Here is a 26,921-nt window from a genome sequence, read left to right as displayed (position 1 = left end):
ATTTACCAAAAATGTTAAACAATTCTTACATAATCAGGCCAGATGTTCCAAGCTCGAATATTGGCCAAGCATAAATGTACATTTTTGTTTGTCCCATTAGCAATTTCATAACGCTATTAACAGAAGGTGTAGAAAAGAAATATAAATTTAAATACACGTGTAGGCTTAAACTCAAACGAGTGGTAATAAGAAGTGATGTCAGTATGATGTCTTCAAATTCCCTGAAATTTTATTATTTTTCATCGAAATTGCCGATTCCCTCTCGACTTTTAAATTCGGTAAGAATTTCCCTGCAAAAAGGGAAATTTCCCTTTATGTGGCAACACTGATTCCAACTAGATTGATTGGCGGAAGTTGGAAGCAGGTACCAGCATAGGTACACGAGTGCAAGATCAGACACGGTCGTGGAGTGCTTGTTTTAACTCTTGGCGTGTGTGTTCAAATCGTGCGAAAGGCTGCTGAAAAGTACGTAAAGCACATGAGCTTGCTATTCACTAATATTTGGCAGGAGATTTTTTTAAAATGTTGGCGTTTGCTGCAACGCTAGTTGAAGTTTATGTTTGCTCGCTTTGATACTTTCCAAAACGCTTTAGCACAGTTGTAAATACACTGGCTCACAATGTATGGGGTAAGTTCACAAACTCTGGCAGTTTAGTAAAATGTAAAGTAGTAATTATTTAATAATTGCGTACGATATACGTACCAATCTTTCCGCAGTAAATTTGCCCATTATACCAGGCTCCACCCTTTACACCTTTTAACAGTAGCGCTGTGTAAGTAACGTGTTCTAAATATAAATTTTTCGTTATGTTTTGGTAATTTTACGTCGCTTTTCTACAAGAGTTAGTGCGATGAAGTTCTAAATATAAATTATAGTTGTGCTTTTCCGCAAAGTTTTCTCGATAGTGCATTAAACTGCAAAAACATTCTGCTGTGAAAGAAAGTGTGCCACCAAAATTTTCTAACATTTGTACTTTGGCCACCTCAGTGGCGGTGTTCGGCTTTCGATCTCTCCACCGATGTCCCCGGACTCGAATCCCGACATTGGGGTTCTCTGCTGCGCTTGGTTTGAAGTGGAAAATGTTAGCTGGGTGGTTATATATCGTATCTTGGGGTTAGCTGGAAGTATGGTCCTATGGTTTAACATGGCGACAGTGAAACAGTTGGGTAGATGCATTGCAAATATTTTCCTAGCAGGGGGATGCCATCCCCTCACTTCGAGCACTAATTCTCTGGGTATATCCAGCGAAGGGCACTCATGGGCGTAATATATAGCTCATGTAAGGGGTGGGGGTTCAACTTTGGTATGATTATGGTTGCTGCGTTTTCACAAGTGAAACCCAGGGACAGTGCTGACCTCAAGCTAGTTAGAGACCGGGGGGGTAGTGGACCCAACAAAGTTGTATGTGTGTACAACATAATTATTATGGTCATTTGTACAGTGAGAATATTATATTCTTTACACTTCTGAATAAAAAATAGAAATTTACTTCGAAGTACAATATCGTTAACCTTGTAATTCCTTTTCGGTGCCTAATGAACTAAGCTGGTATTTCACAATGTCCAAACTTTATTTGAAAACCGCGGACTGAACAGATACACCCAAGCACTGACTTGTCTCTTTTGAATTACGGCTAGAATCTACTTGCCGTCCTTTTTTCCTTTCGGTGGTAAGCGATGGGGGTTAACAACACTGCAGGCTTGTGTTTGCTTACGCGTTGTGAATGCGTGTGCTACGCTCGTTTGCGTTCGGGGTGGTGATTTGTTTTTTGCGTTCGTTGTGCGTGTGTATACGCTGGTCTAGTGAACGTCACTTCCGGCGCTGTTGCCATAGCAACAGTATACCTGGCAATATACAACGCGTTGTCCGTACTTTCCCCATGCAGTTATAATTGGAAACGGACCGCAAGGGATATCTTTTGGTCTTAGTGACAGGGTTTTTCAACGAACATGGTAATATGTATCTTACACCATTGTAAAGATGAGATTCAGAAGAATACGTATATAAAATGCAGGTTGCTTACAGGTGACAAGTTAAAGAAAAAATGGAAGAACAAAAGCAGGCACTTTCCATGAAAGTGACCGGCAACTTACGATTTCTTCGGTTTCCGCTACACAGGCTTGTTGATGGGAAAATAAACGTAAGTCGCATGGTTCTTTGTCTGTGGTCAGATATGTCTTATTGCTATGCGTATGATTACAATCATTGTGCACATTAGGCATATTTCGTGCCTTTGCACTAATGGGTATTCAAAAAGTACAATGCATTTTCTCGATCGGAAGAATACATATGTGTAGTACATAGTCATGGACGTCGAAAGAAATTCTTGTAGGGATAGTCAGGCCATTGATATATTTTAATAGTAGTAGTAGTAATATTTAGAGTGTCTAAAGCGATTTCAGTCAATAGCCGGAACAGCAACCACAAATGAATAGGGACGAGTATTGCTACTACTAATATCAACAACAATAATACTTGCATATGAAGATAACAATGGTTTATTATTATTATTATTGATTGGTTGATTTGGTGTTTTAAGTCCAGTTTATGCACAGCAAGGCTAATCGGGACTGGACCTACAGTTTACATTGTAATCCGAACCACTATGTGCCTCCACCGTATTATTATTATTATTGCATCCAAAGTAAATGTGTAAACTCAAGGTGTATCACGTCTGTTATTTTAGGAAATTAGGTTCGCATTTACATCTTAAACGAATGTCACTTTCCAAAATATATTATGTTCTTGAATTTCCAGAAATTCTGAATAATCGTAACTCCTAAATAAGCGATTTCTAACCGAAAATATTTTACTCCCAATTATAGATTATGAGGAATTGAGATAATACGAAAGAAATCTTTCCCGCTTCTTGGAAATTCAAACCTTTTTCGAGTTATGCATATCGCTGTGTGCATTAAGGACTATTGAACGAAAGATTGAACATGTGATAAATGCAGTGGCGTAAATAACACCCCCGCGGTGCGCGGGTGGGGTCGCAGTAAGAATGATAAACTAAGAAAGACCGATAGTTCACTTTCGGCGTTAAAATATATTTTCAACCGAACATATTATATTTTATGCCCCTAACTGCAAACAGAAAATGTTAATCACAAGTAGAAAGTGGATTACCAGATTTAGAAAACAAAACTTTATTAGCTGAATGGTTTACGTAGCTGAAAGGTAGACGACAGGCAAGAGTACACACTGGCAACGCTAATTTTCACCCTACTTACAATTTTTACCAAACGAAAAAGAGAAGTTTTAAAAAAAATCTTCCTCGACGAAATGATTTTCCAAGTTAAAATTCATCAAAAATTACTTGAGAAGCACAATGTCAGGAGTGAGAACGATCGAGCTCGAAAACTAGCAAACAAGAATTTGCCTCCATGAAAAAATGCAGAGGACTGCTTATGATCATTTGACAATATCGTAATTTTTGTAATAACAGTCTGTTTTCATATATAATTATCATATATAATTTTTTACAGCTTCTCTGTTGTCTTAACCTTTCGTATCAGTTTTTACATTGATTCAAATTACATGTATGCATTTTCATGTTTTTATATACCTAATATAAATGTGGGCGTGAATTAATATTTTAGAAAAGAAATATATTTGTATATTTTTAGACGAGTATGGGGGCACAACTGAAAGTTGCACGGGGAGGGGGGGGGGGGCGCAGAGCATGTTAGTTACGCTACTGGATACATTCCTGGCGCATGGAGCCTACTGATCGACCTGAATGTGTTTTCAGCTTGGCAGCCCATTATTAATTACAACAAATTGTTTTCATTCTAATATTTTTGCATAAAAGAACATGATAAAGTGATAAGTTGAAAGAATAACAAGATAATGATGGACAGAGGAAAGGGCACATGTTGTGTTCAACTCTTTTGTCCTCGTAATAGGCTCGTAACAAAGGAATAGAGGCTACATTGGTTATGTAAAATATTTAATCTGGTTTACGTAAATATAAAGAAAGCAGCGGCGGCGATTGGGTTCCAAAACCGGGGGGGGGGGGGGGGGGCAAGGTGTCATAACTGGGAGGCAAAAACAGTATATTTCCCTTTGTAGATAAGATTTAACATAGAGAGGGGGCAAAAGTGGGCGATAAAGTGGGGGAATTGCCCCCTCGCCCCCCCTAATTGCCGCCACTGAAAGAAAGATAATAAACATCTCTTCGCACATACACAAAGCTATTGCAAAATTTTCGAAGAAGTGCTAGTCACAACACGTGCGACATCTAAGTATCGCTTTTCTTAACATCATATTCTTTCCTTCATGCTTGCTTTCACCCTTACTTTGACGACTCCTTCTTATCTTGTGTATCTGAAACTACGAAAGTGGTTCTCCTTACATGCTAACCCTCCCTCCTTCATTGTTTCCGGCTCATCTTTCAGCAAAGCTCTATAGCCAACTCCATGTTACCGACCTTAGCAACGACCGTAGCAACCGGTTGTTTATTGCCAATATGGCCGCACCCATGCGCGGGACCAGCAGACGACTTGACCAGCGTATTATCAGAATGGCGTACGTCTGGTTGGATGGCTTCTGGAACAGGAAGCGCTTGGCAATTACTTTCGGGACCAGAGCAAGTGAACTTTTTCTTTCCGGTTTATATTCACGATAGCCCCACGAACCATTCACGAGGTCGAGGTATGCCTACGAGGTTAGGTTAGACCTGTTAGGATAGGTTCCATTAGCACACTATTCATCGAAAAATTCCCTCCGTACGTTCAATTCCCCATATCCGGACAACGGTTTTTCTCGATTTCCTCCTACACGTTGTTTTTCCTAGCATCATGACTGACGTTTTTTCATTCCTTATACAATAAGCTTTCCAACGATATATGACACGTATTCCTTAGGAAAATCATCTAATATAGACTCTTACCTGGATTACTGTTTGACACTTCATTTGCCACATTTGCCATTCAGATTTGAAAATGTAAAAAATCAACCAGGCCATCCAACATTTTGACACTGTTCCAATGAATGAGGAATAGCAATTTCACATTTTTTATAGAAGTTGTAATTTTGCAATGTATTGACTGTGTTCAGAGAAACGTGAGTTCATTTCTACTACGTACAAAATGGTCCAAAAATGGACGACAGAGGTTTAACTTGTAAGATTATTTTGTGTTCTCTGTATTCTTTTGTGTTACCTCCCATTTGACAGTTGGATGTCTCTTTATTTCTTCATCATAGTCTCTAAATAGTTTCTCTGCTTTTGGTTATAAATTTCACTAAAGTTCTCAGAAATTTCTCTTGTTTTTTTAAAAAAAATCTCTATTAGAATACTAACATGTTCACAATACTTACCAGTCCGCCTTTTGAGGTGCCAAAAATAATGTTGCACTACATGAAAACAATTTGGTTAGAACAAGTGGAGATATTTCAAACTCTCCACAGGTTACCAACCGAAGAAACTGAAGAGCTTGCTAAAATGATTCTCTTGTACTGGTAAATTGTAAAACCTGTAAAGTTTCTACAATTAGTGAAAACAATTCCACACGTCACGCTCCTTAGTATTGATACTTTTCTCTCCATCTTCGATTCGAGTAAAATATTTTTATATACAGGGTGACTGGTAATTAGATGTATTCCCTGAAAGGGGTTAAAGTAGAGACAATTTGCAATAAATTTGACCATATGATACCCCGTCCGAAAATTAGTAGTTTTCGAGATAATCGAATTTCAATTGTTTTTTTTAAAAATGACAATTTTCCACACAAAAAGATGAATTGAGAAAAAACTGCTCATTGTATGGAACTTATTTCAGCGTTTTCTGATAGCTAACAAATAAGTGGTTCGTTAAAAAAAAAGTTTGTCCCAAATGACAATTACATGTAAGTAACGGGTGGGTCTAAACTTACAAGTGATGATAAAAAATTGCACTCTTAGTTTACTTGGCAACGTATTATTAACAAAAATGGTATGACACGAAGCGTACAAATTACTTAAATTACTTCCTTGTGACATCTGCTATCCAACAAGGTACAAATGTTGCTGACATTCACATTTGTGTACAAGAAATAATACTTCATTCATCTTCATGTGAATGGAATCAATGAACAATACAATTAAAGAACATTACACGTCTTGCTCAAAGTGGGCACCTCCGTTACGAATACAGGCACACAGGTTTTTACGGACATTTGGTCTCTTAACTCGTGATGTGATGGTGTCCTTGATGTGTTGACCAGCTGTTAAGATCCTCTCCCTGAGCTCTTCTTGCGAGTTTACCGGTGTCTTGTCATGTGGCTCCAAATGTAAAAGTCGCAAGGCGGCAAATCGGGGGATCGAGCCGGCCAGGGAATCGGGCCGCCTCGGCCAATCCATTTCTTTGGGTAATTTCCATCCAGCCACTGTCGCATGCACAGGCAGAAGTATGGATGGGCGTCATCAACAATCATTTGATCGAGCCATTTTACCTGCCCCAAATCTTAAATGGCACCACTTAGGAACATTTTTTGAGGAACGGGATGGCAATGTTGTTGGAGGATGTACCTCTAGCTACAAGACGTGACATGATTTATCAGCATTATGACTGCCCAGCTCGATCCCCCGATCGATTTGAGGCTTTGCGACTTTTACATTTGGAGCCACATGACAAGACACCGGTAAATTCGCAAGAAGAGCTCAGGGAGAGGATCTTAACAGCTGGTCAACACATCAAGGACACCATCACATCACGAGTTAAGAGACCAAATGTCCGTAAAAACCTGTGTGCCTGTATTCGTAACGGAGGTGCCCACTTTGAGCAAGACGTGTAATGTTCTTTAATTGTATTGTTCATTGATTCCATTCACATGAAGGTGAATGAAGTATTATTTCTTGTACACAAATGTGAATGTCAGCAACATTTGTACCTTGTTGGATAGCAGATGACACAAGGAAGTAATTTAAGTAATTTGTACGCTTCGTGTCATACCATTTTTGTTATTAATACGTTGCCAAGTAAACTAAGAGTGCAATTTTTTATCATCACTTGTAAGTTTAGATCCACCCGTTACTTACATGTGATTGTTATTTGGGAAAAGCTTTTTTTTAACGAACCACTTATTTGTTAGCTATCAGAAAACGCTGAAATAAGTTCCATACAATGAGCAGTTTTTTCTCAAATCATCTTATGTGGAAAATTGTCATTTTTTAAAGAAACAAAAGAAATTCGATTATCTCGAAAACGACAAATTTTCGGACGGGGTATCATATGGTCAAATTTATTGCAAATTGTCTCTAATTTAACCCCTTTCAGGGAATACATCTAATTACCAGTCACCCTGTATATATATCCTTACTGACTTGACAGTCCCAATGTATATAGTTTCTTATCTCATAAATTTCACATGAATGGGGAACAGCTAAAGTTAAAATGTGTGCTGACATCGATCACACACCCCTAAATCTACCACTCATTACATCAGCACCATCATATCCTTGAGCAACATTTTTTTTTCCTAAATCCCTAGCCAACCCAGAGAGAGTAGAAGTAACCTGAGGAATGTTTAATTCTTCAATATCGGGAACTTATCATGAAATGGTAATATTCATGCTACAAATTTACAAACAACTGCTTCGGGCAAAAAGTACATGTAACATTATAGGATTTTCGAAATATCAGGAATTGTCAGAGCATTTTCTGCAGTCCCATCTGGTGTGTGGAATTAATTTCTTTCCTATCCGTATCCCGTCCTATACGTCTGTAATTTAGGAGAACAAAATATGTCTGAAGAAATGTTGGTATAATTTAACAATACAGGGAATTTCTCCATTTTGTTTGAAATTCGGCATACTCACTAATTTTGGCACCCTAATCACGAATCTGCAGTCAAAATTTGGCGATCACGTATAAATTTGGCGCTTATTTGGGGGCAGGTGAATCCGGCCAATTTCTAACATGCCCTTAACAGGGAGTCTATAGATATAGGCAGGGCCGCGATAGCGGTTGGGGGCGGTAGGTCGATTACCCCAGGGGCGGAGCCCGGAACCGGCGGGAAATTTGGAAATCGAGGGTGTGGAAATAAGAACTTAATTTCGATTATTTTGCTACTTCCGCGTGTGAGCGCGAAATTTTGACTGCAGATTCGTGATTAGGGGGCCAAAATTAGTGAGTATGCCGAATTTCAAACAAAATGGAGAAATTCCCGGTATTGTAAAATCGCTCCGAAATTTTTATGAACAAGCGGATAGAACCAGGTAATTTGGTAATTTTACTGAACCAAAAGGGGGGGGGGGTTGGACCCGTTGAACCCCCCTTAAATACGCCCATAGGAACACTTCTCTCCCTCCCTCGGAAAACGAGTAGTGAAAACTTTTTATTTTGTTCATTGTGCTTTTTATTTGCAAAGTGAAATAAATATTATTTTATTCCTTTTTCAAATAATTCCACTCCAGAGAAAGTCTGGGTACACCCATAGTCCTTCACTCATCCTAATCTTCGCGATTAGCCACAAGTGGCAGATAAGTAACTTAACGAAATTACAAGAAATTACATAAAACTGGGCTTAGAAATGCACAATCTACGTTAAAAGGGCACAGCAGACGAAAATGAATAATTACAGGATCAAAACATGAAGTTGGGAATTTTGGAAAATTTGAAGAAAACTTGAAATTGCTAAATGGATTGATATTGTTTCTGCAATAAAGATGAGGGTGGAGATGGTCCCCGTCAAGCATATTCGTACAGGATTTCACGTTAATTGGTATTGGTTAACACATATTTACGATGATTCATCCACACACTCCCATCTCCTAAAGTTTTTGCAAAGGTCCAATTTATGGTCACAGTGGCTCTAACTTTACTTAAAACCAGCGCTTGAAGTTAGCTGGGGGGATGTTTTGTCAAGCCTTGGGGCTAGCTGGGGAGGGGGGTTGTTCCTATGGTTTAACATGGAAACAATAAGACTACTGTGGGGATGCTCTGCAAAAATGTTGCTAGCTGGAAGGATACAATCTCCCCCTCATTTCCAGTGGCGTAGCGTTATAGTACGCCCATACGCCCGGCGTTCCCTGATTTAAAATTTCAAAAATACGTAAATGCTGTAAATATAAAGTAAATCTTGACTAATTTCATATATGTTTGACCTTCATGTCATTATAATAGCTATTTTTGGCGATCCGCTTGCAATGCTTCACTAACAACACTCGTTCCAGCATTTTTTTCAATGCCTTTCCTGCCTGGACGCCGGGCAGGTTCGGCGTAAACAACTCTATATTCTTTGCTGCCTGTCTGGAGGGAAAGCTTGCAAATGTACGCCAGCGTATGGAGCAGAGGGCTACGTGATTGGTTCATGTGACCCTTCCTGCCTTCTGAAGCAGACGACAGCGGTAGAATTCCTACCAGATTCTTCGCGCTCGTGCCACTTGCATAGACGCAGACTTCATGGGGCTTGGGGAGGCTCGAGGTCCCCAATATTAACGATGTGGTGGCAGAGCCTCCCAAATAATTTTGCTTAAGAGGATCTAATGTATTATTTTGCTTCTCTTCTAAAGTTTACTCTGAATTGTGCCACATGAACTTAACTTTAAATACACATTTAAAACTTTCTAGACCATCAACTTTGGGGGGTTGAGACCGCTAAACCATAAACTTTGGGGGGGGGGGGCCTATGACAGCAGAGACAGCAAAACACATGACTTATTACTATATACTAAGTATGTAATTATGAGTATTGTTAAAATTTTTACTAAAAAGAGTTTCAAAAGATGTGCATGAACTAGGGTAGTGGATGGGACGTTCGGGCTACAAATGACTCTCACATGACATTCAGAACGAGATCATTGATATAGTTGGGAGATCTGTTTTGCGCTTCTTGGTAGCAGATATTAAAAGTCGGGAATATTTTACTATTATGGTTGACGAAACTTGTGACATCCATCCGTGGACAATTAATATTCTGCATTCGAACTGTGAATAAAAAATTTGATATTTTTGAGGAATTCAGGGGCTATTATTAGGGGTGTGCGGGACTGGAAAAATTTTCAATTTCCCGACCAAGTCGGGAAATTTTCGGGACGGCAAATGTTCGAAATTTCCCGAAGCTCTGAAAATTTCGAATTATACACGTCATTTCCACTTTAAGTGATTTCTGGATTAAAAACTAACAATTTACGATAAGTTCCAGAAATTGACAATGCAGAAAAGGTCGAGAAATAACGACATTTTAAAATGAGCATTCGGTATTTCACGAAGTTGGGATCGGGACGGGAATTTTCTTTTCCGATCCCGGCCCCGACTTTTCGGGATCCCGCACACCCCTAGCTTTTATGAGATTCCGAACACTGAGGCCAAAACTTAAAAAAGGGAGAGAGTGAGTCATTCATTAATTTATTTCAGTGATAAGAGCCCCCCCCAATAATTTTGACAAGTCGGCGCCCCTGGCCACTTGTGCTATGTGATGCTACAATACGCAATATTGACTGACGTAACTTTACCAAACTCAAATATACCATTTCTTAATGACATAGCATTGTATAATTTATCGCACGAACAGCGATGTGTATTAAAAACTAAAAGATCAACACAGTTTTTGTCAAATAAGTTGGTGAAGTCATCGTGGTAGAAGTTCAGCCTGTGTCTGCTCTACCACTTAACCCGCAAAACTATTTATTATTATTATTCTCTCGTTAGTATCTAACTGTCAGTTTGCAAAGATATAGATTTAGTAAAAATTGTCTTTCACTTTGTATCTAGTCGGTTCCCTGACATAATGACATGTTTAATTTTATTCAACTTTTCACAGGAAGCAAAGGAAGTGTAAGCGGCTCGTAGCTAGAGGGGGGCAGGGGGCAACTGCCCCCCAGAGAGCCTGCTTTGCCCCCCTGTGAAAAATACAGAACACCTGGAATTCTCACTAATCTTTACAATTACTCTAGCAACATAACAAAGACACTTATTGATTTTGTGATTTATGAAGGTGTGTGGGATTCAGTATAATTTCGTATCAGGATTGGGGGGGGGGGGTGAAATTCCCTTTTTGGTAATAGTGATTCATGTGGTAGAGAGAGGCAGTGGATATTTGATTTTTGTTACTTAGCGTTGCTTTTCTGCAACTTATAGCTAATCGCAACAATGAATGATGACGTGAAATTGATGAAGAGAGACTCATAAACAGTGCCGCAACCACAGGGCGGCAGGGGAATTGTTCCCCCTCCACCACCACCCTCCCGACCTTGGACGGGAGTCCATTCTAGGGGAAGCAAACATTGAAAGAGAATCTAAGAATAGCAGGACAATTGGATACTCTTGATGGAATTAGTTTTTACGAGTTCCTTGCATTTTTCTTCGAGACGCCCAAGGGCACTTCCAAGGAGCAATTGCCCCCCTCTCGATTTCAAATTTTATACAAATAAAAATAAATTTCGTAAAATTTTCTTGCTCGCTTCGCTCGCAGTGTCTTCTGTTCTTATAGTCCAAGTTCAAAGCCATAGTTATGGGGCGGTGAGAGTCGGATCTGCGAGCCAAACGATCTATATGAGAAAATAAAAATGTTAAAGAGAATGCCATGGCGCTCCGTAACATTATTTGCGCTCTATTAAAACAATTTCTTACTATGAAACTGGATATGAAATATTAATGATGACACTGTAATCCAATAATTCATTGATAAATCAAGGTATTCCTATTTGTTTGTCAGGTGTCAAAACATGTATTTCAACAATAATATAATACAATTCACACAATATTTTGCAAAATGGTTAACGTGTAGTGATGCAAGAGTCTCCCCTTTGAAGGAAATAGAGTCCGTGGTGGACTAAGGGACCCATGTTTTAGCAAGTACAAAAAAAATGTATTACAAATTTTTACACAGTTCATCAAAGTGTATATAATATGTAATCATTATTATTTCATTAATTCGATTTTTCTTGGATTCTCGTTAGATTCCTTTGTGCGGAAAAGTCTTGCATACTGGAAACTAGAAAGAATCATTATGAAGCATGATTTATTGATTGATTGATTGAATTGGTGTTTTAAGTTCACTTTATGCACACTAGGCTAATCGGGACTGGATCTACAGTTTAAAGTGGGATCCAAACCACTATGTGGCTCCACCGGGTATCGAACCCGGAACCACTTGGTTACAAGACGAGGATGCTACCACTGCCCCATCGGGGAGGCCCTGAAACATGATTTATAAAGGGCTCCCTTAATCAGTTCTGCAGAGAGGCCCATTAATCGTCTATTAACATTATAAAACCTGTAAATATCAAGTAGATACAGTCCCTATTAGCCTATTTATGTTAAACTTTATATTTTTTGGCAAATTTGGAAAGATCATTATCGAAAAAATGTCATTTGATGTTGCTCGATTTTTTTTTTTTTGGTCCGTTGCCGTTTCAAGATATCATCCCTTTTCTGTTACTTATCTCTTTTGGGGGAGGTGTCAAGTGCCTCTGTGTACCCTGCTATATCTGCCAGTGCGACACAATATATTAAAAATTTGCCCCCTCTAGGATTGCCTTTGTCCCCCCTACAAAGAATTCCTGGCTAAGGGCCTGAGTGTAAGGAATTAAACATAAAATAAATTTAATTTACATTAAGTCCCAAATTTATATTTGACCACAGGCGCACCAGTGAGGGCACGACGGCGCTTGCCACTGCCTGCTGGAAAACGTGGAGAGAGAAAATTTGTTTGGTTCATTGTGCTCTTTGTGTTGGATAGTGAAATAAATGCTATTCAATTTTTAAATAATTGAAAATAAAGCATTGCCTCAATTTAGAAATGAAAATTCCTTGCCTTCATTTTGCAGTTAACATGCCATGCGTTTATTTGCACATGTTATTTCGTTTTCTTTTAAGGCAAAGAGGCACGTGATTCCTAATTCCCTGGAGTTTCTCATTTAGTGTTTGAAAGATAAACTCTCAAAAGCGCCAAGCGTATTTTCCAAAGTTTTGTAAGGGTATAATGCATATGCATATTAATAATTAAACATGGCGACAGTATCCCATGATGTTTACTCTTTACAATCTTGCCTTGCTCGTTAGGCGTCCTCTTTACCTCACCACATGCCCCCTGCCCCCTCCTGTTCTAACAGTTAGAAAATATGCATGTATAATTTTAATAGTTCTATGTAGCGAGTGAGTTCCAAATTCTGCTGGTGTTTTCTAATCTCTGTTTAAACGATGATTCACAAACTGAAATAAAGTAATGAAACTCGATATATTTAGAGCATGGCCATGAAGACTTTAAAATATAGTGGGAAGTTTGGATGCACGTTTGATAGATACCTGATATTGCTTTTTAACGAAATCGGTCAAGGAATTTCATATTGAAGTCTGCAACGAACGAGCAAAGCAAGATTGTAAAGAGTAAACATCATGGGATACTGTCGCTATGTTTAACTAATAATATGCATAATCAGTTTGCAAAGAAATTGTTCTAAAACTTTTTTGCTCGCTTCGCTGGCAGTGTCATAATTTATTTAAGTCATATCATATCTGTATTTATTACTACTACTTCAGACAGGCAAGTGCGCGCACACCCATGCAATGCATTCTCACTGATATTTCAATTGGACACCCCCAAGTTGAACTCCGAGTTACACCTACGGCAAGAACGATACAAATACAGTTAAAATATTGCGCAAGTGTTTCTAATTTCGTTATAATTAGCTTAAGAATTGCATGAAATGATTCCTGGTAATAATATGTTAAAATTTCGTGTTTTGTCTAACGATTGATTAAATCAAGTACTGAACATTATCGGAAGGAAAGCAATACTCGAAACGTTAAACTGAAATGTTAACATTCATCTATTTTCCATCTTTTCCTGTATTTGACATCTTTTTTCTTCTGAAATGTTACGTGAAGGGAAGGGAGGAGGGAAGGGTTAATCTCTAGAAACATCCATGAACAAATTGAATTAGGGCGAACATTTTTAAAACTGTCCAAAATATGCACTTAACTTCCCGAAACTTACACCCCCCCAAAATTTTCCAACACCCCCCCCAAGGAAAAAATCCTGGATAAACCCCTGCCCCTGCACACACGATTGTATGCTTACAGCACATGCTGTGCCCTCCCAGAAAAACAATTCTAAATCCGCCTATGGATATATCTGCTATCAAATAATGAACGTCACTTACCTCGACAGTTCCTTGACATAATTTTGCAACAAGGTTTGCAATATCTTCTGTTATACCTTCTTGTTGAATATCAAGAGTCTGAAAGTTCGCACGTTTCACTCTCGCAATTCGGATGGAATTCCCCTGAACTTAAATCGACCTTTTCTGACGTTCTATTTGTGGAAAGTGAAGCTTCAACTTCCATTTTTTGTTTCTTTTGGAAATAATCTAATACGTATTTCTCCTCTTTTCTCTAACCATCTTTAGTTCCACGTCAAAAATCTATTACACACGCAGAAACGTAACACACAACACGAGCACTTCGACTTGCTACCTTGCAGAGTGCAACTCGCTACAACCCCTTGTGAACACCAGGACTTGGGACAAAGATACCGGGCGGTCGAATGTCTGAACCATGCATCCAGCTTGGTCCAGCTCAAATTACGTCACCAGTGTTGACAGCAACCAGTAGTGTCAGTGTCAGTAGTGTTGGCAACTGCTAAATTATTTACGCACAAATTCAAGTGAGATCTTTCACGTATGTTACAAGAAAATTCAATAAACTGAAGGCTGGAAATTGGTTGAGAAAAAAATATCTAATTTGTAAAGAGCACAAGAGTAAAACGTATAATATTTTGGCATATTAATTGCTTTTATTTTGTTTATGAAACTGACTGGGCCAGTTGGGCTATATAACGCATCCTTCACCCCTCCCTTCCTCCCGGCATGCTATTGTACAAAACATCGCTTGCCTTCTTCGTAAAACCATGCTTCGCTACTTCCTGCAACAATTATTATTATTATTATAATTATTGATATTTTGAAATAAATATGCATCCAGGTGCGAAATAAGATTTTGACTTACTTTGCCTAGTAATTGTAGTGATTGAAATCTCACAGAACTTTGCTCTGCTGGTATAAATGGTATAAGAAGGGGAAAGAAAGAAAAGGGAAGTTAGCAGCACTGTCGTAACAGGAAAGGGAGGGTCATTCTCCTAAGAGGGTCATCTTGGGTGAAAGAAAGGGGAGGAGGGATTCCTTCAGTTCGCATTCCAAGGGTTACGGCTCTTTTCTTGACCATACTGAGAAGGAAATTCTCCTTCCTTTTCAGTGACTAAGGAATGAATGAATGCTTGTGCATTGCTGTAACTCAACTCCAATATTATCAAAAGTAATTGAAGAAGCAATACATTTCTCACTGCCAAATGTAAACATTTTACAATATTGGCAATTTATGAAATAAAATGTATTTCTGCTTTGAATTTTTTTAAATGACGAAACCAATGGGGGGGTTTTAACCCCCCCAACCCCCCCCCCCCTGGGCACGCCACTGGCAACTGATGCCACTCAATGGCTTAGGGTAAATTGATATTATGTAAATAGGAAAATCCACTTCACAACAGAATCGTTGCCAGCTTCTTGGGGCAAAAAATTGCCTGAAGTACTTTTAACACACATTGTTATTGTCCAAAACACTCAAGAAATTAAGTACATTATTATTTACGAAATTCTGTCAATCGGAATTTGTTTTACTGCAACTTTTCTACTTGGAATTGTCTTGAACATAAATCCAACAGACAACTTTCACAGTGTGCAGAGGACATAAAGGCCAAAAAATTCGATCCTACGAGCCGTTGAAATTGGAATTTTCTATCCCACATGTATGTAACCCCATTTAATAGCTTCTTGGTTGACACTGGTATTTATTTTTACTGTCGAATAAGATTTTAAAAGTGAAAATACACCATAGAAACAATATTATGCCAGCAGACACACTGCCAGGGTGAAGTCACTTAGCCGTTCCCTTCAGATAATTAATTTACAGGGTTTGCACGGACTCCAAAGTTGTGGACAACTGGAGGAGTCAGGAAAACAGGGCTAGAACTGATGTCATTGGAAACGAATGATTATTATTATTATTATTAAAAAAAAAAACTTCCAAAACCTGGAAAATTCAGGGGAATTAAATTATTTTTGCTTGGCAGAATTTGTTACCGGATACAAGTTTCGTTTTATATTGTCAACAATCTTCCATTTTTTGTAATATTGCTTATAAAATGGATCTTTCATTTATTTTCAAAAATGTTCAACAAACGTGATTCATTTGATTAACTTACAAAATTAAAGTGTAACTTAATTTTTTTAGCATGTTAAATCATTACACAGTTATGTAAACTGGAAAAGTCAGGGACTTTGCAAGATGGGTGTGAACCCTCATCTACCAACCTCACACACATATGTTGGTTTTCATAGGCTATTTGAATTGTTTGCTTTATGCATAGATGGTAGTCTACCCGCATCATCCAATTTTTATTTTTGCTCTCTGACAGAAACAAATGTCAGGATCAACAGCAAATATTTGTCATGTGGTTGAATACATTGACACGTCCTTTCCCCTTGGACCAATATTTATTGTTGTTAATTTCATTTCTTACTCTACAAATGTTTATTGTTATTAATCTTAATCTGTTATTTATTTTGTAATTCTTGTGGTATGTGATATTTAAACCTATCACTGATAATGTCAGGATAGTGACTGACCGGTATGTACATATCTTGCAAGGGCTGTAACCATGGGAATTACGATTGTGTTTTGTCTTGACTTTGAAGTTCGGGCTTGTAGTTTTAATAGAGTGATCAAGTTGAATTATAAGAAGTTTAATTTCTTGGAGTGAAATGGATTTTATGTTAGGCACATAAGTATTTAGTTTGCAAATAAAGTAAAATATACTTTCTTTTCATAGTGAAAACTTAACTTTGATTTTTATTTGACGAACTAACAGAGATATTATGCAATACCCTGAGAGGCATCACGTGAATGCTTTAGAGTCTTTCATGTGAACTTATTATTTGGTCTTTTAGTTAAATCATGTTCTTCTGACTAAAAGAACATGTCAACAAATAGGTTAGAAAATGCTGTTCTTCAACATTTCGTAGCAAAATGAGCAAATTTATCTAACTTCCCTCTCCCATACACTCCTCCCCCACACATATATATAGCCTATATATGATGAGGTACTCTGTTCATTATACCTCAATATATATGTATATGTATGTGTGTGTGTGTGTGTATATATACAGTGCTCGAAAAATTTACCTCAAAGCTAGGCGCCAGCTTTGAAAATGAGGCGCCAGGAAACCAATTGTGCATACTACAGTATGTTTCAAAAGTCACGCAATCCAAACTTTGAAAATCTATATCAGAAATTGTTAAGAGATATTTTCACCGGGTTTTCTGCACTAAACTAATCCTGTAGGCTATCACTGGGTACATAAATTTATGTTAGCATTTATCTACATAAAAGCAATTACATTATTTAAAAAAAAAACATTGTTAATTTCCTGAAAACATCTGAGAACTGATTTTCAACAATAAATACCAACAAAATTTGAAGGAATCATTTGTTGGTGTTTCACTGGTAGTAAAACAGTTACTTTGTGAGGTACAGCAGAAGCAGGGCATTTTTATTGGAAAACCTCTTGCACATGAGTGAAAGAATGAGTAGTAAAATACTCTTCAGCAATGCACACGCACTGCTTCAATGAATAGGCCATGCTGAATCAATTAATAACACAGGCACAGTAGCGGTGAAAGTGAGTGAAGAGAATTCAATGTAACCAGGAGCAGCCTAGGATTCTCTCAAGAGTCCAATTTCGGCAAAAAATCTTAATTTACGATTTTTCACGTAAATGTATACACACATGCTGCATGCGACTGTTGGCAATATTTCGACCTGCTATTGTTGCCATATACGGAGATATGTCCAAAAAATGGCACTTTTCACTCCACTCATAAAATCGCCAGTCAAAAATTCATCAAATGTTGCACATGACCAATATTGGTCGCAAATGACAGACTGACATGGCATCAGTCATCAAATGTCTAATTATGACCTTCGATAATTTCTTACGTATTTTTCTTACTCAGAAGTTCATTTCTGGAAGAAATTGAATGCTGCTTTCCGTCAGTTATTAATTTATATAATTTTCTGTTCGGAGTGAACTGATAACTTTAAACATTGAAAAATATGTCAATGGATGAGGCTTTATAATGCAGAAAACCCAGTAAAATATCTCATACTGTTTTCATGATATACATTTCCAAAGTTTGGGTTGTGCAACTTTTGAAACACTCTGTATAAGATGCTGAGCATCACTGTATTCAAAACATCGCTAAATTATTTGAGAAAGCAGGAAATAGAAGACAAAGGGTAAGAAATTGTTACTGACACTATGGAATGTTCAAAACGTTCATAAAAAAAAAAAAAATTGCTAACTGTAATTTGAACTTAGAATCATCAAAATTTCATACATATTACAGCAAAAGATCAGTCGCCAGGCTGAAATTTTTAGTCGCCATGGCGACCGGGATTTTTCGAGCCCTGTATATATATATATAGTGTATAATATGAGAAAATTTATGAAAATTTGCCTATGGGTCTGCCCCCCCCCTCAAAAAAATCTGGGTACGGGCCTGGTTGACGGGTGCTTGTCCCCTACATTCGTCACCAATGTAATGCCTAAATACTATTTTTCAGATTAAAATTTTCTGTATGTTTTTACTTAACTACTTTGTGGTGTAGTGATAGGCTAAGTTGTCAGGACAAAGAAATATCTAGGAAACCTTCCAAAGACAAACCTGTCTCCTAGCAGCATGATGTGTCAACTGGGTTCGATACGTATAGCAGTTAATTTTTCCGAAAGAAAATTTATAAAATGTTTGAAAGTAAACTCAATTACACAAACACTGAAAGGCACAGAAAGGTGTCAGTGTTCTCGTTTAGCATTTCATTATTTTCTAAATCGTATTATAATTTTAAAAAGAACTCAGCGTGTTAAAGAATTATTATATGAATAAAAGAGTTTATGAAAATAATTGATTGATAGATTTAGTCTATTTTACTTGGCTTTTCTGCCATTTGTGGCTAATTGCGAAAACTAGGAAGAGCGATGATATGGTGACATTGACAAAGGGACACTCGCAAAGGACACCTATGCCCAGGCGGGGATTCGAACCTGGGGCCTCTGTCGTCCTAGCGCGATGTCAAAACCAATCCGCCGCGGAGGTCAGCATTAAAAAGAAACAAATACTAAGTGAATCATGTGATCCATTTTTTTAATGCGAGAATCATTTACGAGACTGTTATTGAAGGAGCAAATAATTTTTACAAACTGCTCTAATAAAAGAAATGTAAGAGGGCTAGGGTCTGCCAGAGCGGCTTTTTCATTGGGTGACGCGTGGTCAGCGCATCGAATCCCACCGCCACTGTTTTCTGGCCTTCGAGACAGGAGCACCTTTATTCTCGGATATCTCATCGAGACTAAAGTAGAATCTGAACCACTGCCAATATGCCTCCATAGGGAATTGAACCTTCTACTACTTGATTGTAACGCGAGAGCGTTAGTCACTACATTATCCTTTTCAATCCCTATCCCGACTTCTCCGAACAGCAGTAAGTGAGATTCACGCAATATGCTATCTTCTATTTTCTAGGGACCATATTTTAACATATTACTTCTTAAAAAATTCACGTTTTTGTTGCATTTTATTATAATTTTTTAGGTTTCTTTTTGCACCTTCGCTTCTGTTTCATGAATTTTAATTGTAATTGCTTGCATATCATGTTTGGATTTTCTAACACTGTATTTTTAGCAAGTAACTAAACATTGGTACTTTAGTATTATACGGACTACCTGGTTAGGTTAGGAGTATTTTAGTATCATACGGACTACCTCATTTGTCTACATTAAAGTCCGTATAATACTAAAATACTCCTAACCTAATCAGGTAGTCCGTATAATACTAAAGTACCAAAAAATTTGGTCAATGCAAAAGCACAATATTAAACTGAAATCATTTATTAATTGTCGTAATTTTATTTTTCCTCCAGCAAACTTAAAATTCTTCTTTTGAAGTCTACTTTGAGGTTCCCTTGCTAGCCAACAGTGCCGGGAATAGGAGGGCAGTTGCCCACACTTTGCCACTTTTGCCCCGCACTATTACTCAACCTTATCTACAAAGGGAAAGTAAACTGTCCTTGCCCGCCCCTGTGTTGGAACCCAATCGCCGCCACTGCTAGCCACTATTACCTCTTTGATCTAAGACTTTAAAGTAAAATTTGTTTCAACATTAAAATAATAATAATAATAATCTGATGCACGCGAAACAACTCTATTTTCAGATGCTGATCGTGCAAGGTCCACTCGGAAAGGTCAATTAATTATACAGAAAAATTTTGTATTTTATGGTACACTTCTGTTCACAAAAAGTGGCACTCGTTTGAGTTGGTCCAGCTTCGTGGCCGAAAGTACAGCCGAAGTAAGTGTTCGGAAAGCAGCAGTGTTGCTTACTATCAATCAATTTGACCATATGCAAGGGAATTTTGTCTCTCAGACTCAAATTAAAGTGCTAACGAAAAGATTGCAGTGTAAATATTAAATGGATTTTCCACGTTTACAATCAAAGTAATGCAAATGTGAAATATTCCTGAAATTTATTTTAAAAATAAACTAGTTTATGTTCGTGACGAAGAAGTTATCACAATTCGTTAGAATGCGAGGGCCCCGGGTTCGAATTTTTGCCTGAGCTTGGGTGTTCTTCATCGTCGCAAGTAGCCGAAAATGGAAGAAAAGCAACACTAAATAACGAAAAGGAAAAAAACAATAAGAATAAGCGAGACAGAAATAGTGTTGTTGCAATTCCTGAAAATTAATGCAAAAAAATCTTTCGGAAATAGTGTTATCCTAGTCCAGGATAAGGCTTGAAGAATAAATAAACCCCTTTCCCATACACTTTGGCAAACAGAATCGCAAAGTTGGCACTGAATATGCAATGGGAAAAATAATAGAAATCCTAAAGGAAGAAGAGTTTGTCACAGCCAGGGGCACATGAGAGGAGGTACACCCCCACATCAGTCATCCAGGCTATTAAAAATAAGCCAATGGTTGTCCTGTCATTTAACTTTAATAGTAAATGGAATTTTTGTAAAATAAAAATTGTCTGGCTTTACTTGTTTTACACGTTCACGTTGGTTTCGTAATGGAGCACAAAAATAGAATTGTGACTCGCGTAAAATTCTTACCGAATGAATGAATGAATGTCTCCGTAGATTCCACAATAATGACTCTTCATTTTGAAATAAATAGTTTAAAATAAACAAAATTATGTGCCATTCGTTAATGAGATTCGTCGTTACATAGCAGAATCCGCTATATTGACGGAAACTAGAGAAGGTTATCATTTAAGGTTGCAAACACTAACCTTCCACAAAAGCACGATTTCCCAAAGTCTTCATTAATTTTCATGCACAAGCTTCACTTGTATTTTGTCAGCAATGTGTACAGCATATGAACCCTATCTGATGAAGCGTATTGCTTTCAAATTAATGTAATTACCGAGAAGCTACATCAAAATTTTGAGCTGGACAGGAAAAGATGCAATCTTATGGATAAATTACTCGAATAGCTTGGTTTCTTCACCGTGGCCAGGGCCGGATTAAGACTAAATTGGGCCTGATGCTTGAAATCTTCGGTGAACAATAAACACAACGACGTTATAGTTACGTCACAGCGCAACGAATAATAGTAACTGTATAATAAGTAACGCTGTGTCTAGGCGTCCGAAATTGGGGCTCCAAATTTCATTCTAAGATTTATTTTCAGGTTAATATAGCAAAAGAAAACTGTTCAGCTTTCGGAAAATTCTCATCTGTTTTCATCTTGGCCTATATCAGGAATGGGCCTAATGCTGCAGCATCAATAGCACCCACCTTAATCCGGCCGTGACCGTGGCTTGTGACCATGTCGGTTAATGGACAGCTTTGCGAGCTGAAATCCTAGATTTAGAGTCCCCGTGTCTCCAAAATATTTTATCTTACCAAATGGGTGCTACACAATATATTTTATTCTAGTAATACAAATTGCAGCCTGAAACTTTGTTATTGTTTGCGTGCCAATAAGAAAATATGTATTGAAAGTATTACTCGTTCAGAGAATGTGACTGTTACTTGAAGACGACTTGAAATTGAGATTTTTTAGTTGCTGCTAATCCTCTATATTTAAAACAAGTGCTAAAATTGAAAATTGTTGTATGATAAAACACACAGTTAATATTCTGAAAAATAAAACCACTGAAATTAAGTGAGTTAGTGGTGAGGAACATCAGCAGATGTATTTTAAGATGTTCCGTCATTCACGTGTAACTCTCCTAGTTTTATACATAGGTCCAAATTGTAAAGTAAAGACGTGCGCAGATTATAGAGGTTACCAGAAACAAACAGAATTAATCAGTAAATGCAATTATTTGCCTAAACATTACTCATATGGCACTTAGAATAGAGCTGTAAAATATGTATTTTGGATAATTAGCTGGTTGAATTATTCTTATATTATACTTCTGCTTTCGAGGTGCAATTTGAGCGAAACAGCTGAATCCGGAATGCAATCTAATATTAATAGCAATACAACCATTGCAGTGTAGAGATGAAAGGGACAAATATGTAGTTTCCATTCACATTATACTACGCAGGTAACGTCTGGGATGTTTGTTTCCTTGTTACGAACTATCTGAATAAAAGCTTCCTCTTGTCTGTTGGCTTTCGCGGGAGCTGTTTTAGACTGCCAAGGCCATGTATTCGCCATGTTCGAATAAGGTAAGCAAAGCACCAGTGAAGTAGTCACGTGAACCTGTCAATCCAGCTGTTTCTTCTCTGCGACCGAGAAGCAGAAACAATTCATTTTGCTTTGGTATAAATTAACAAACTGCAAGGGTCACGAGTTCGAACACTGTCAGGATCAGATATTTTTTTCTTTTTATTTACGTGGTAAACAGTGAAGTGTAGCAAGATTCGAAAGTAGATTTTGATATTTCGGTTTATTTTGGTCATCGATGTATAATATGTAATTTCGAAAACCGCCAACGTTCAATTCAATAGAAAACATTCAGATGTAAAAACATATGGTGCTAACCGGAAACCTATATTTCTGCGCTTTTAGAGGTTACATAGAGAAGGAAAAAATATACATTTATTTCAAATATCTCTTGATTTTTACAGGGGCACGTGGCAAAGTGGATTTTTTCAAAACTTGTCAAAAGTCTGTGGATACGTCACACTCACACTTCAATTATACTCGGGACGGGACTCACAGTTGCAAGTGAGAACTGAACCACTATGTCCCTGCCACGTGATATCGTACCCAGAGCCACACTATTACAAGGTGAAATAATTGTGGCCATGTCAGTTCAAGGCCAGCTTTCTAAGCTGAAGTCCTAGGTTCGAATCCCCGTGTCTCCAAAATATTTTTTCTTACCAAATGGGTGCTACATAATATATTTTATTCTCGTCACACCGATTGCAGCCTGAAACTTTGTTATTGTTTGCATGTCAATAAGAAAATATGTATTGAAAGTATTACTCGTTTAAAGAACGTGACTGTTACTCGAGACTACTTGAAATTGAGAATTTTTAGTTGCTGCTAAGCCTCGATATTTACAACAAGTGCTAAAATTGAAAATTGTTGTGACAAAACACTCCGTTAATATTCTCAAGAAGAAAACCACTGAAATTAAATTAGTTAGTTGTGAGGAACATCAGCAGATGTAATTTAAGATGTTCCGTCATTCACGTGTCACTCTCCTAGTTTTATACATAGATATATATTTACAATTGACCCACTCGATGAATGCTCGCACCTTACGAGTAATTTTCAGATGGGAAAGAAAAAAAGCCTGGTCCAAATTGTAAAGTAAAGACGTGCGCAGATTATAGAGGTTACCAGAAACAAACAGAATTAATCAGTAACTACTATTATTTAAACTAAACATAACTCATATGGCACTTAGAATAGAGCTGTAAAATATGTCCTTTGGATGATTAGCTGTTTGAATTATTTCATAGTGCACGAGTAAGTGTTTGGATCAACCCTCTCTTCTAAATATGTAATTTTGTAAACGTCAAGGAATATCATTTGATCCGGTTGCAGGAGTTATTACCAAGAATTTAAAAAAACAACTACTTTTAACCAAAATTGCTTTCTAGTAGTGTTTGTTTTAAAGGATAGCACTATTTTCGGCGACTATATAATTCATAAACATGATGAAAAATTTGCCTTTCTCTGTTTTATTTAGAAATGTGGATTATTTGATTTTTATGTCGTTGGAAAATGATTAATTTAATTTATTTAATTTAATGACACAAGTCATTAAAAACCTAGCTGAATCGGAAGCGCCTATGAACAACAGTAGACGTCATTGTTGTGGATGATCCAACTACTGATTGATTTGGTTTATTTTACTTCGCTTTTCTACCACTTTTGGTTAATCGCGAATATGAATAGGAACGAACTAACTCTCTAGCCTTCTTAAACCCGAAGGTTCATGGCTGCAGCAACACAGGCCTTCCAAAATGAATACGAGTGATGATATTGATCAAGTTAATGAATAGACCCTCACAAAGAACACCCGTGCTCACGCCGGGATTCGAACCAGGTACCTCTGTCGTCTTGTGCAAAACACTCTGAGACGGAGGTGGGTGGATGATCCAACTATCCTACACTCAACTGACTTTATTGCATCTTGAGAATGCTGATCAACATTTTAAAATAATTTTGTCCAGAGACCATTCGATGTTACGAGTGATGAAATTAATGCTAACCATTTCCATTGACACAAACAATATTAAGCAGTTAGATACTAACGAAAAAACCATAATAAAAAAATAATAGTTTTGCGGGTTGTGGTAGAGCAGCCACAGGCTGAACTTCTACCATGAGGACTTCACCAGCTTATTTGACAAAAACTGTGTTGATCTTTTAGTTTTTAATGCACATCGCTGTTCGTGCAATAAATTATACAATGCAGTGGTAATTAAGAAATTGTATGTTTGAGTTTGGTAAAGTTACGTCAATCAATATTGCGTATTGTAGCATCACACAGCACGAGCGCGAAGAAACTGGTAGGAATTCTACCGCTGTCGTCTGCGGCAGGAAGGTTCACATGAGCCCCAGAACCAATCACGTGGCTCTCTGCTCCGTACGCCGACGTTCAAGAGAGCATTGCGCGCGTGCTGTAGAGATCCAAGCTTTCCCTTCAGGTAGGCAGCAAGGAATATAGAGTCCTTTACGTCGAACCTGCCCGGCGTCCGGCCAGGAAAGGCATTGGAAAAAAAAAATGCTAGCACGAGTGTTAGTGGAGCGTTGCAAGCGGATCGCGAAAAATAGCTATTACGTATAATGCCAAGAAGGTCAAACATATATGAAATTAGTCAAGTTTTACTTTATATGTACAGCATTTACGTATTTTTTAAATTTTAAATCAGGGAAGGCCGGGCGTATGAGCGTACTATAACGCTACCTACGACACTGCTAGTTAATTATTCTATGGCTGGCTAGAAGTTAGTGCAATATCTGGCTACAGCCGAAGTGCGTTTTTTCCGAGGTGAAGAGTACAAAATCATACAGAATGGAACAAATATCTCCAAACAACTAAACGCGTAAATAAAAACACATTACTCCCATATGGTATGAAATAGAACTTCGAGGCTTCCTTATCATAGCGTTTTGGGTAGTGGGTGTTTTACTTCGATAGTATGATAATAATCAGAGGGTGGCAACTTCATATAAACATTTGGGGGAGGGGTGAAAGATTGAGAACATTTTATATATATATACAGGGTGATTCTAAAGGTATAGTACAAACGAAAATCACAGATACTTCCCATGAAATAGAGACGAAAGTTCCCCTTCCACTTTGCCGAGAGATGCCTCCGTGAGGAGCTAGACAACGCCGAAAACGTGTGAAAATGAACTTCACACCTCTGTACAGCCAGTACCAGTGAAGATAAAAAGGCGGAACAAACGAAGTCAAAAGGAACACAAAAGTCGCCCATCCGAAAAACACTAGGCAGCAGGCTGCGCAACGCATGCGCATGGGGTTCCACAAAGGAAATAGGAGTGTCCCGCAAGACAAGTGAAGGGAAAGGGTAGCGATCGACAACGGTAGGAACAAAAGAAGCAATGAAGCATGAAGTAACAATTGCACAGCGGGAAACACACATGCAGCGCGTGGGGAGTCCCCAAACACAGTGGGGAGACAACGCAGCAAGAACAAAGCACGGTGCAACAAAAGAGAAAGAGGACCGGACGGGGAATGGTACCTGTCAAGGAGACAACAAATGCGGGACGAGAGATTCCCCGTAGCAGCACCGAGGGGATGTCACACAGAGGCGTGCGCCAGCAGGACAAACACTGCAACTACGGGCACAGGAGGTTTATTGCCACGCAAAGGTGCACTTACAGATAGGAATAGTACGTAGTACGTAGTCGTACCCCGGACTGACGTTGTTACAAAAGTTGCTCAAATTGACGACCACCACATTCAATGCAGGCATTGCAGCGTCGCAGGAAATTCTGGCGAACCCTATCAAAAATCCCTGGCATGGTACACACCTCGGCCGATGCTGCAAGTATCCGCGCTACCAATGTTTCCTTGTCAGGCACCGGGGTCTCGTAGACGAGTGTTTTCACATGGCCCCACAAGAAGAAATCCATTGGTGTGAGGCCAGGGGACGGGGCCGTCTCTGCCGATCCAGCGCTGTGGGTAGGTACGGTGCAAAAGGGTTCGCACTGTGCCATCAAAATGTGCAGGCGCTCCATCCAATTGAAACCACATACGATGTCGCACGTTGAGGGGTACATCTTCTAGCAGCTCTGGAAGGACTGATGCAAGAAAGGTGCGATAGAGGCGGCCATTTAAACGTGGTGGCAGCAGGTATGGACCGATAATCTGTTCATCGATGATACTTGCCCAGATATTCACTGCAAACTGGGTCTGATGGTGCACCTCGACTGCTGCAAG

General features: G+C 38.3%; 1 protein-coding gene across 2 annotated transcripts in view; it reads left to right on the top strand.

Moving 5' to 3' along the window:
- Nucleotides 1-377: 377 nt before the first annotated feature.
- The window catches only part of LOC145984927 (calpain-5-like), a 176,079-nt gene continuing 149,535 nt past the window's right edge, over nucleotides 378-26,921 (top strand). The window contains exon 1 of one of the 2 annotated variants that reach the window (XM_083118332.1): nucleotides 378-628. In XM_083118332.1, coding sequence (XP_082974458.1) covers nucleotides 620-628 — 9 coding nt within the window. In that variant the 5' untranslated portion in view covers nucleotides 378-619. The remainder of the gene's footprint in view (nucleotides 629-26,921) is intronic. The other variant, XM_083118334.1, reaches the window with a different exon arrangement.

This window comes from Lepisma saccharinum, chromosome 3, assembly GCF_977018435.1.
Source record: "Lepisma saccharinum chromosome 3, izLepSacc3.1, whole genome shotgun sequence".
Classification (NCBI taxonomy): Eukaryota; Metazoa; Arthropoda; class Insecta; order Zygentoma; family Lepismatidae; genus Lepisma; species Lepisma saccharinum.
The sequence above is the reverse complement of the archived record's forward strand: the minus strand, read 5'-3'. Positions and strand labels throughout refer to the sequence as shown.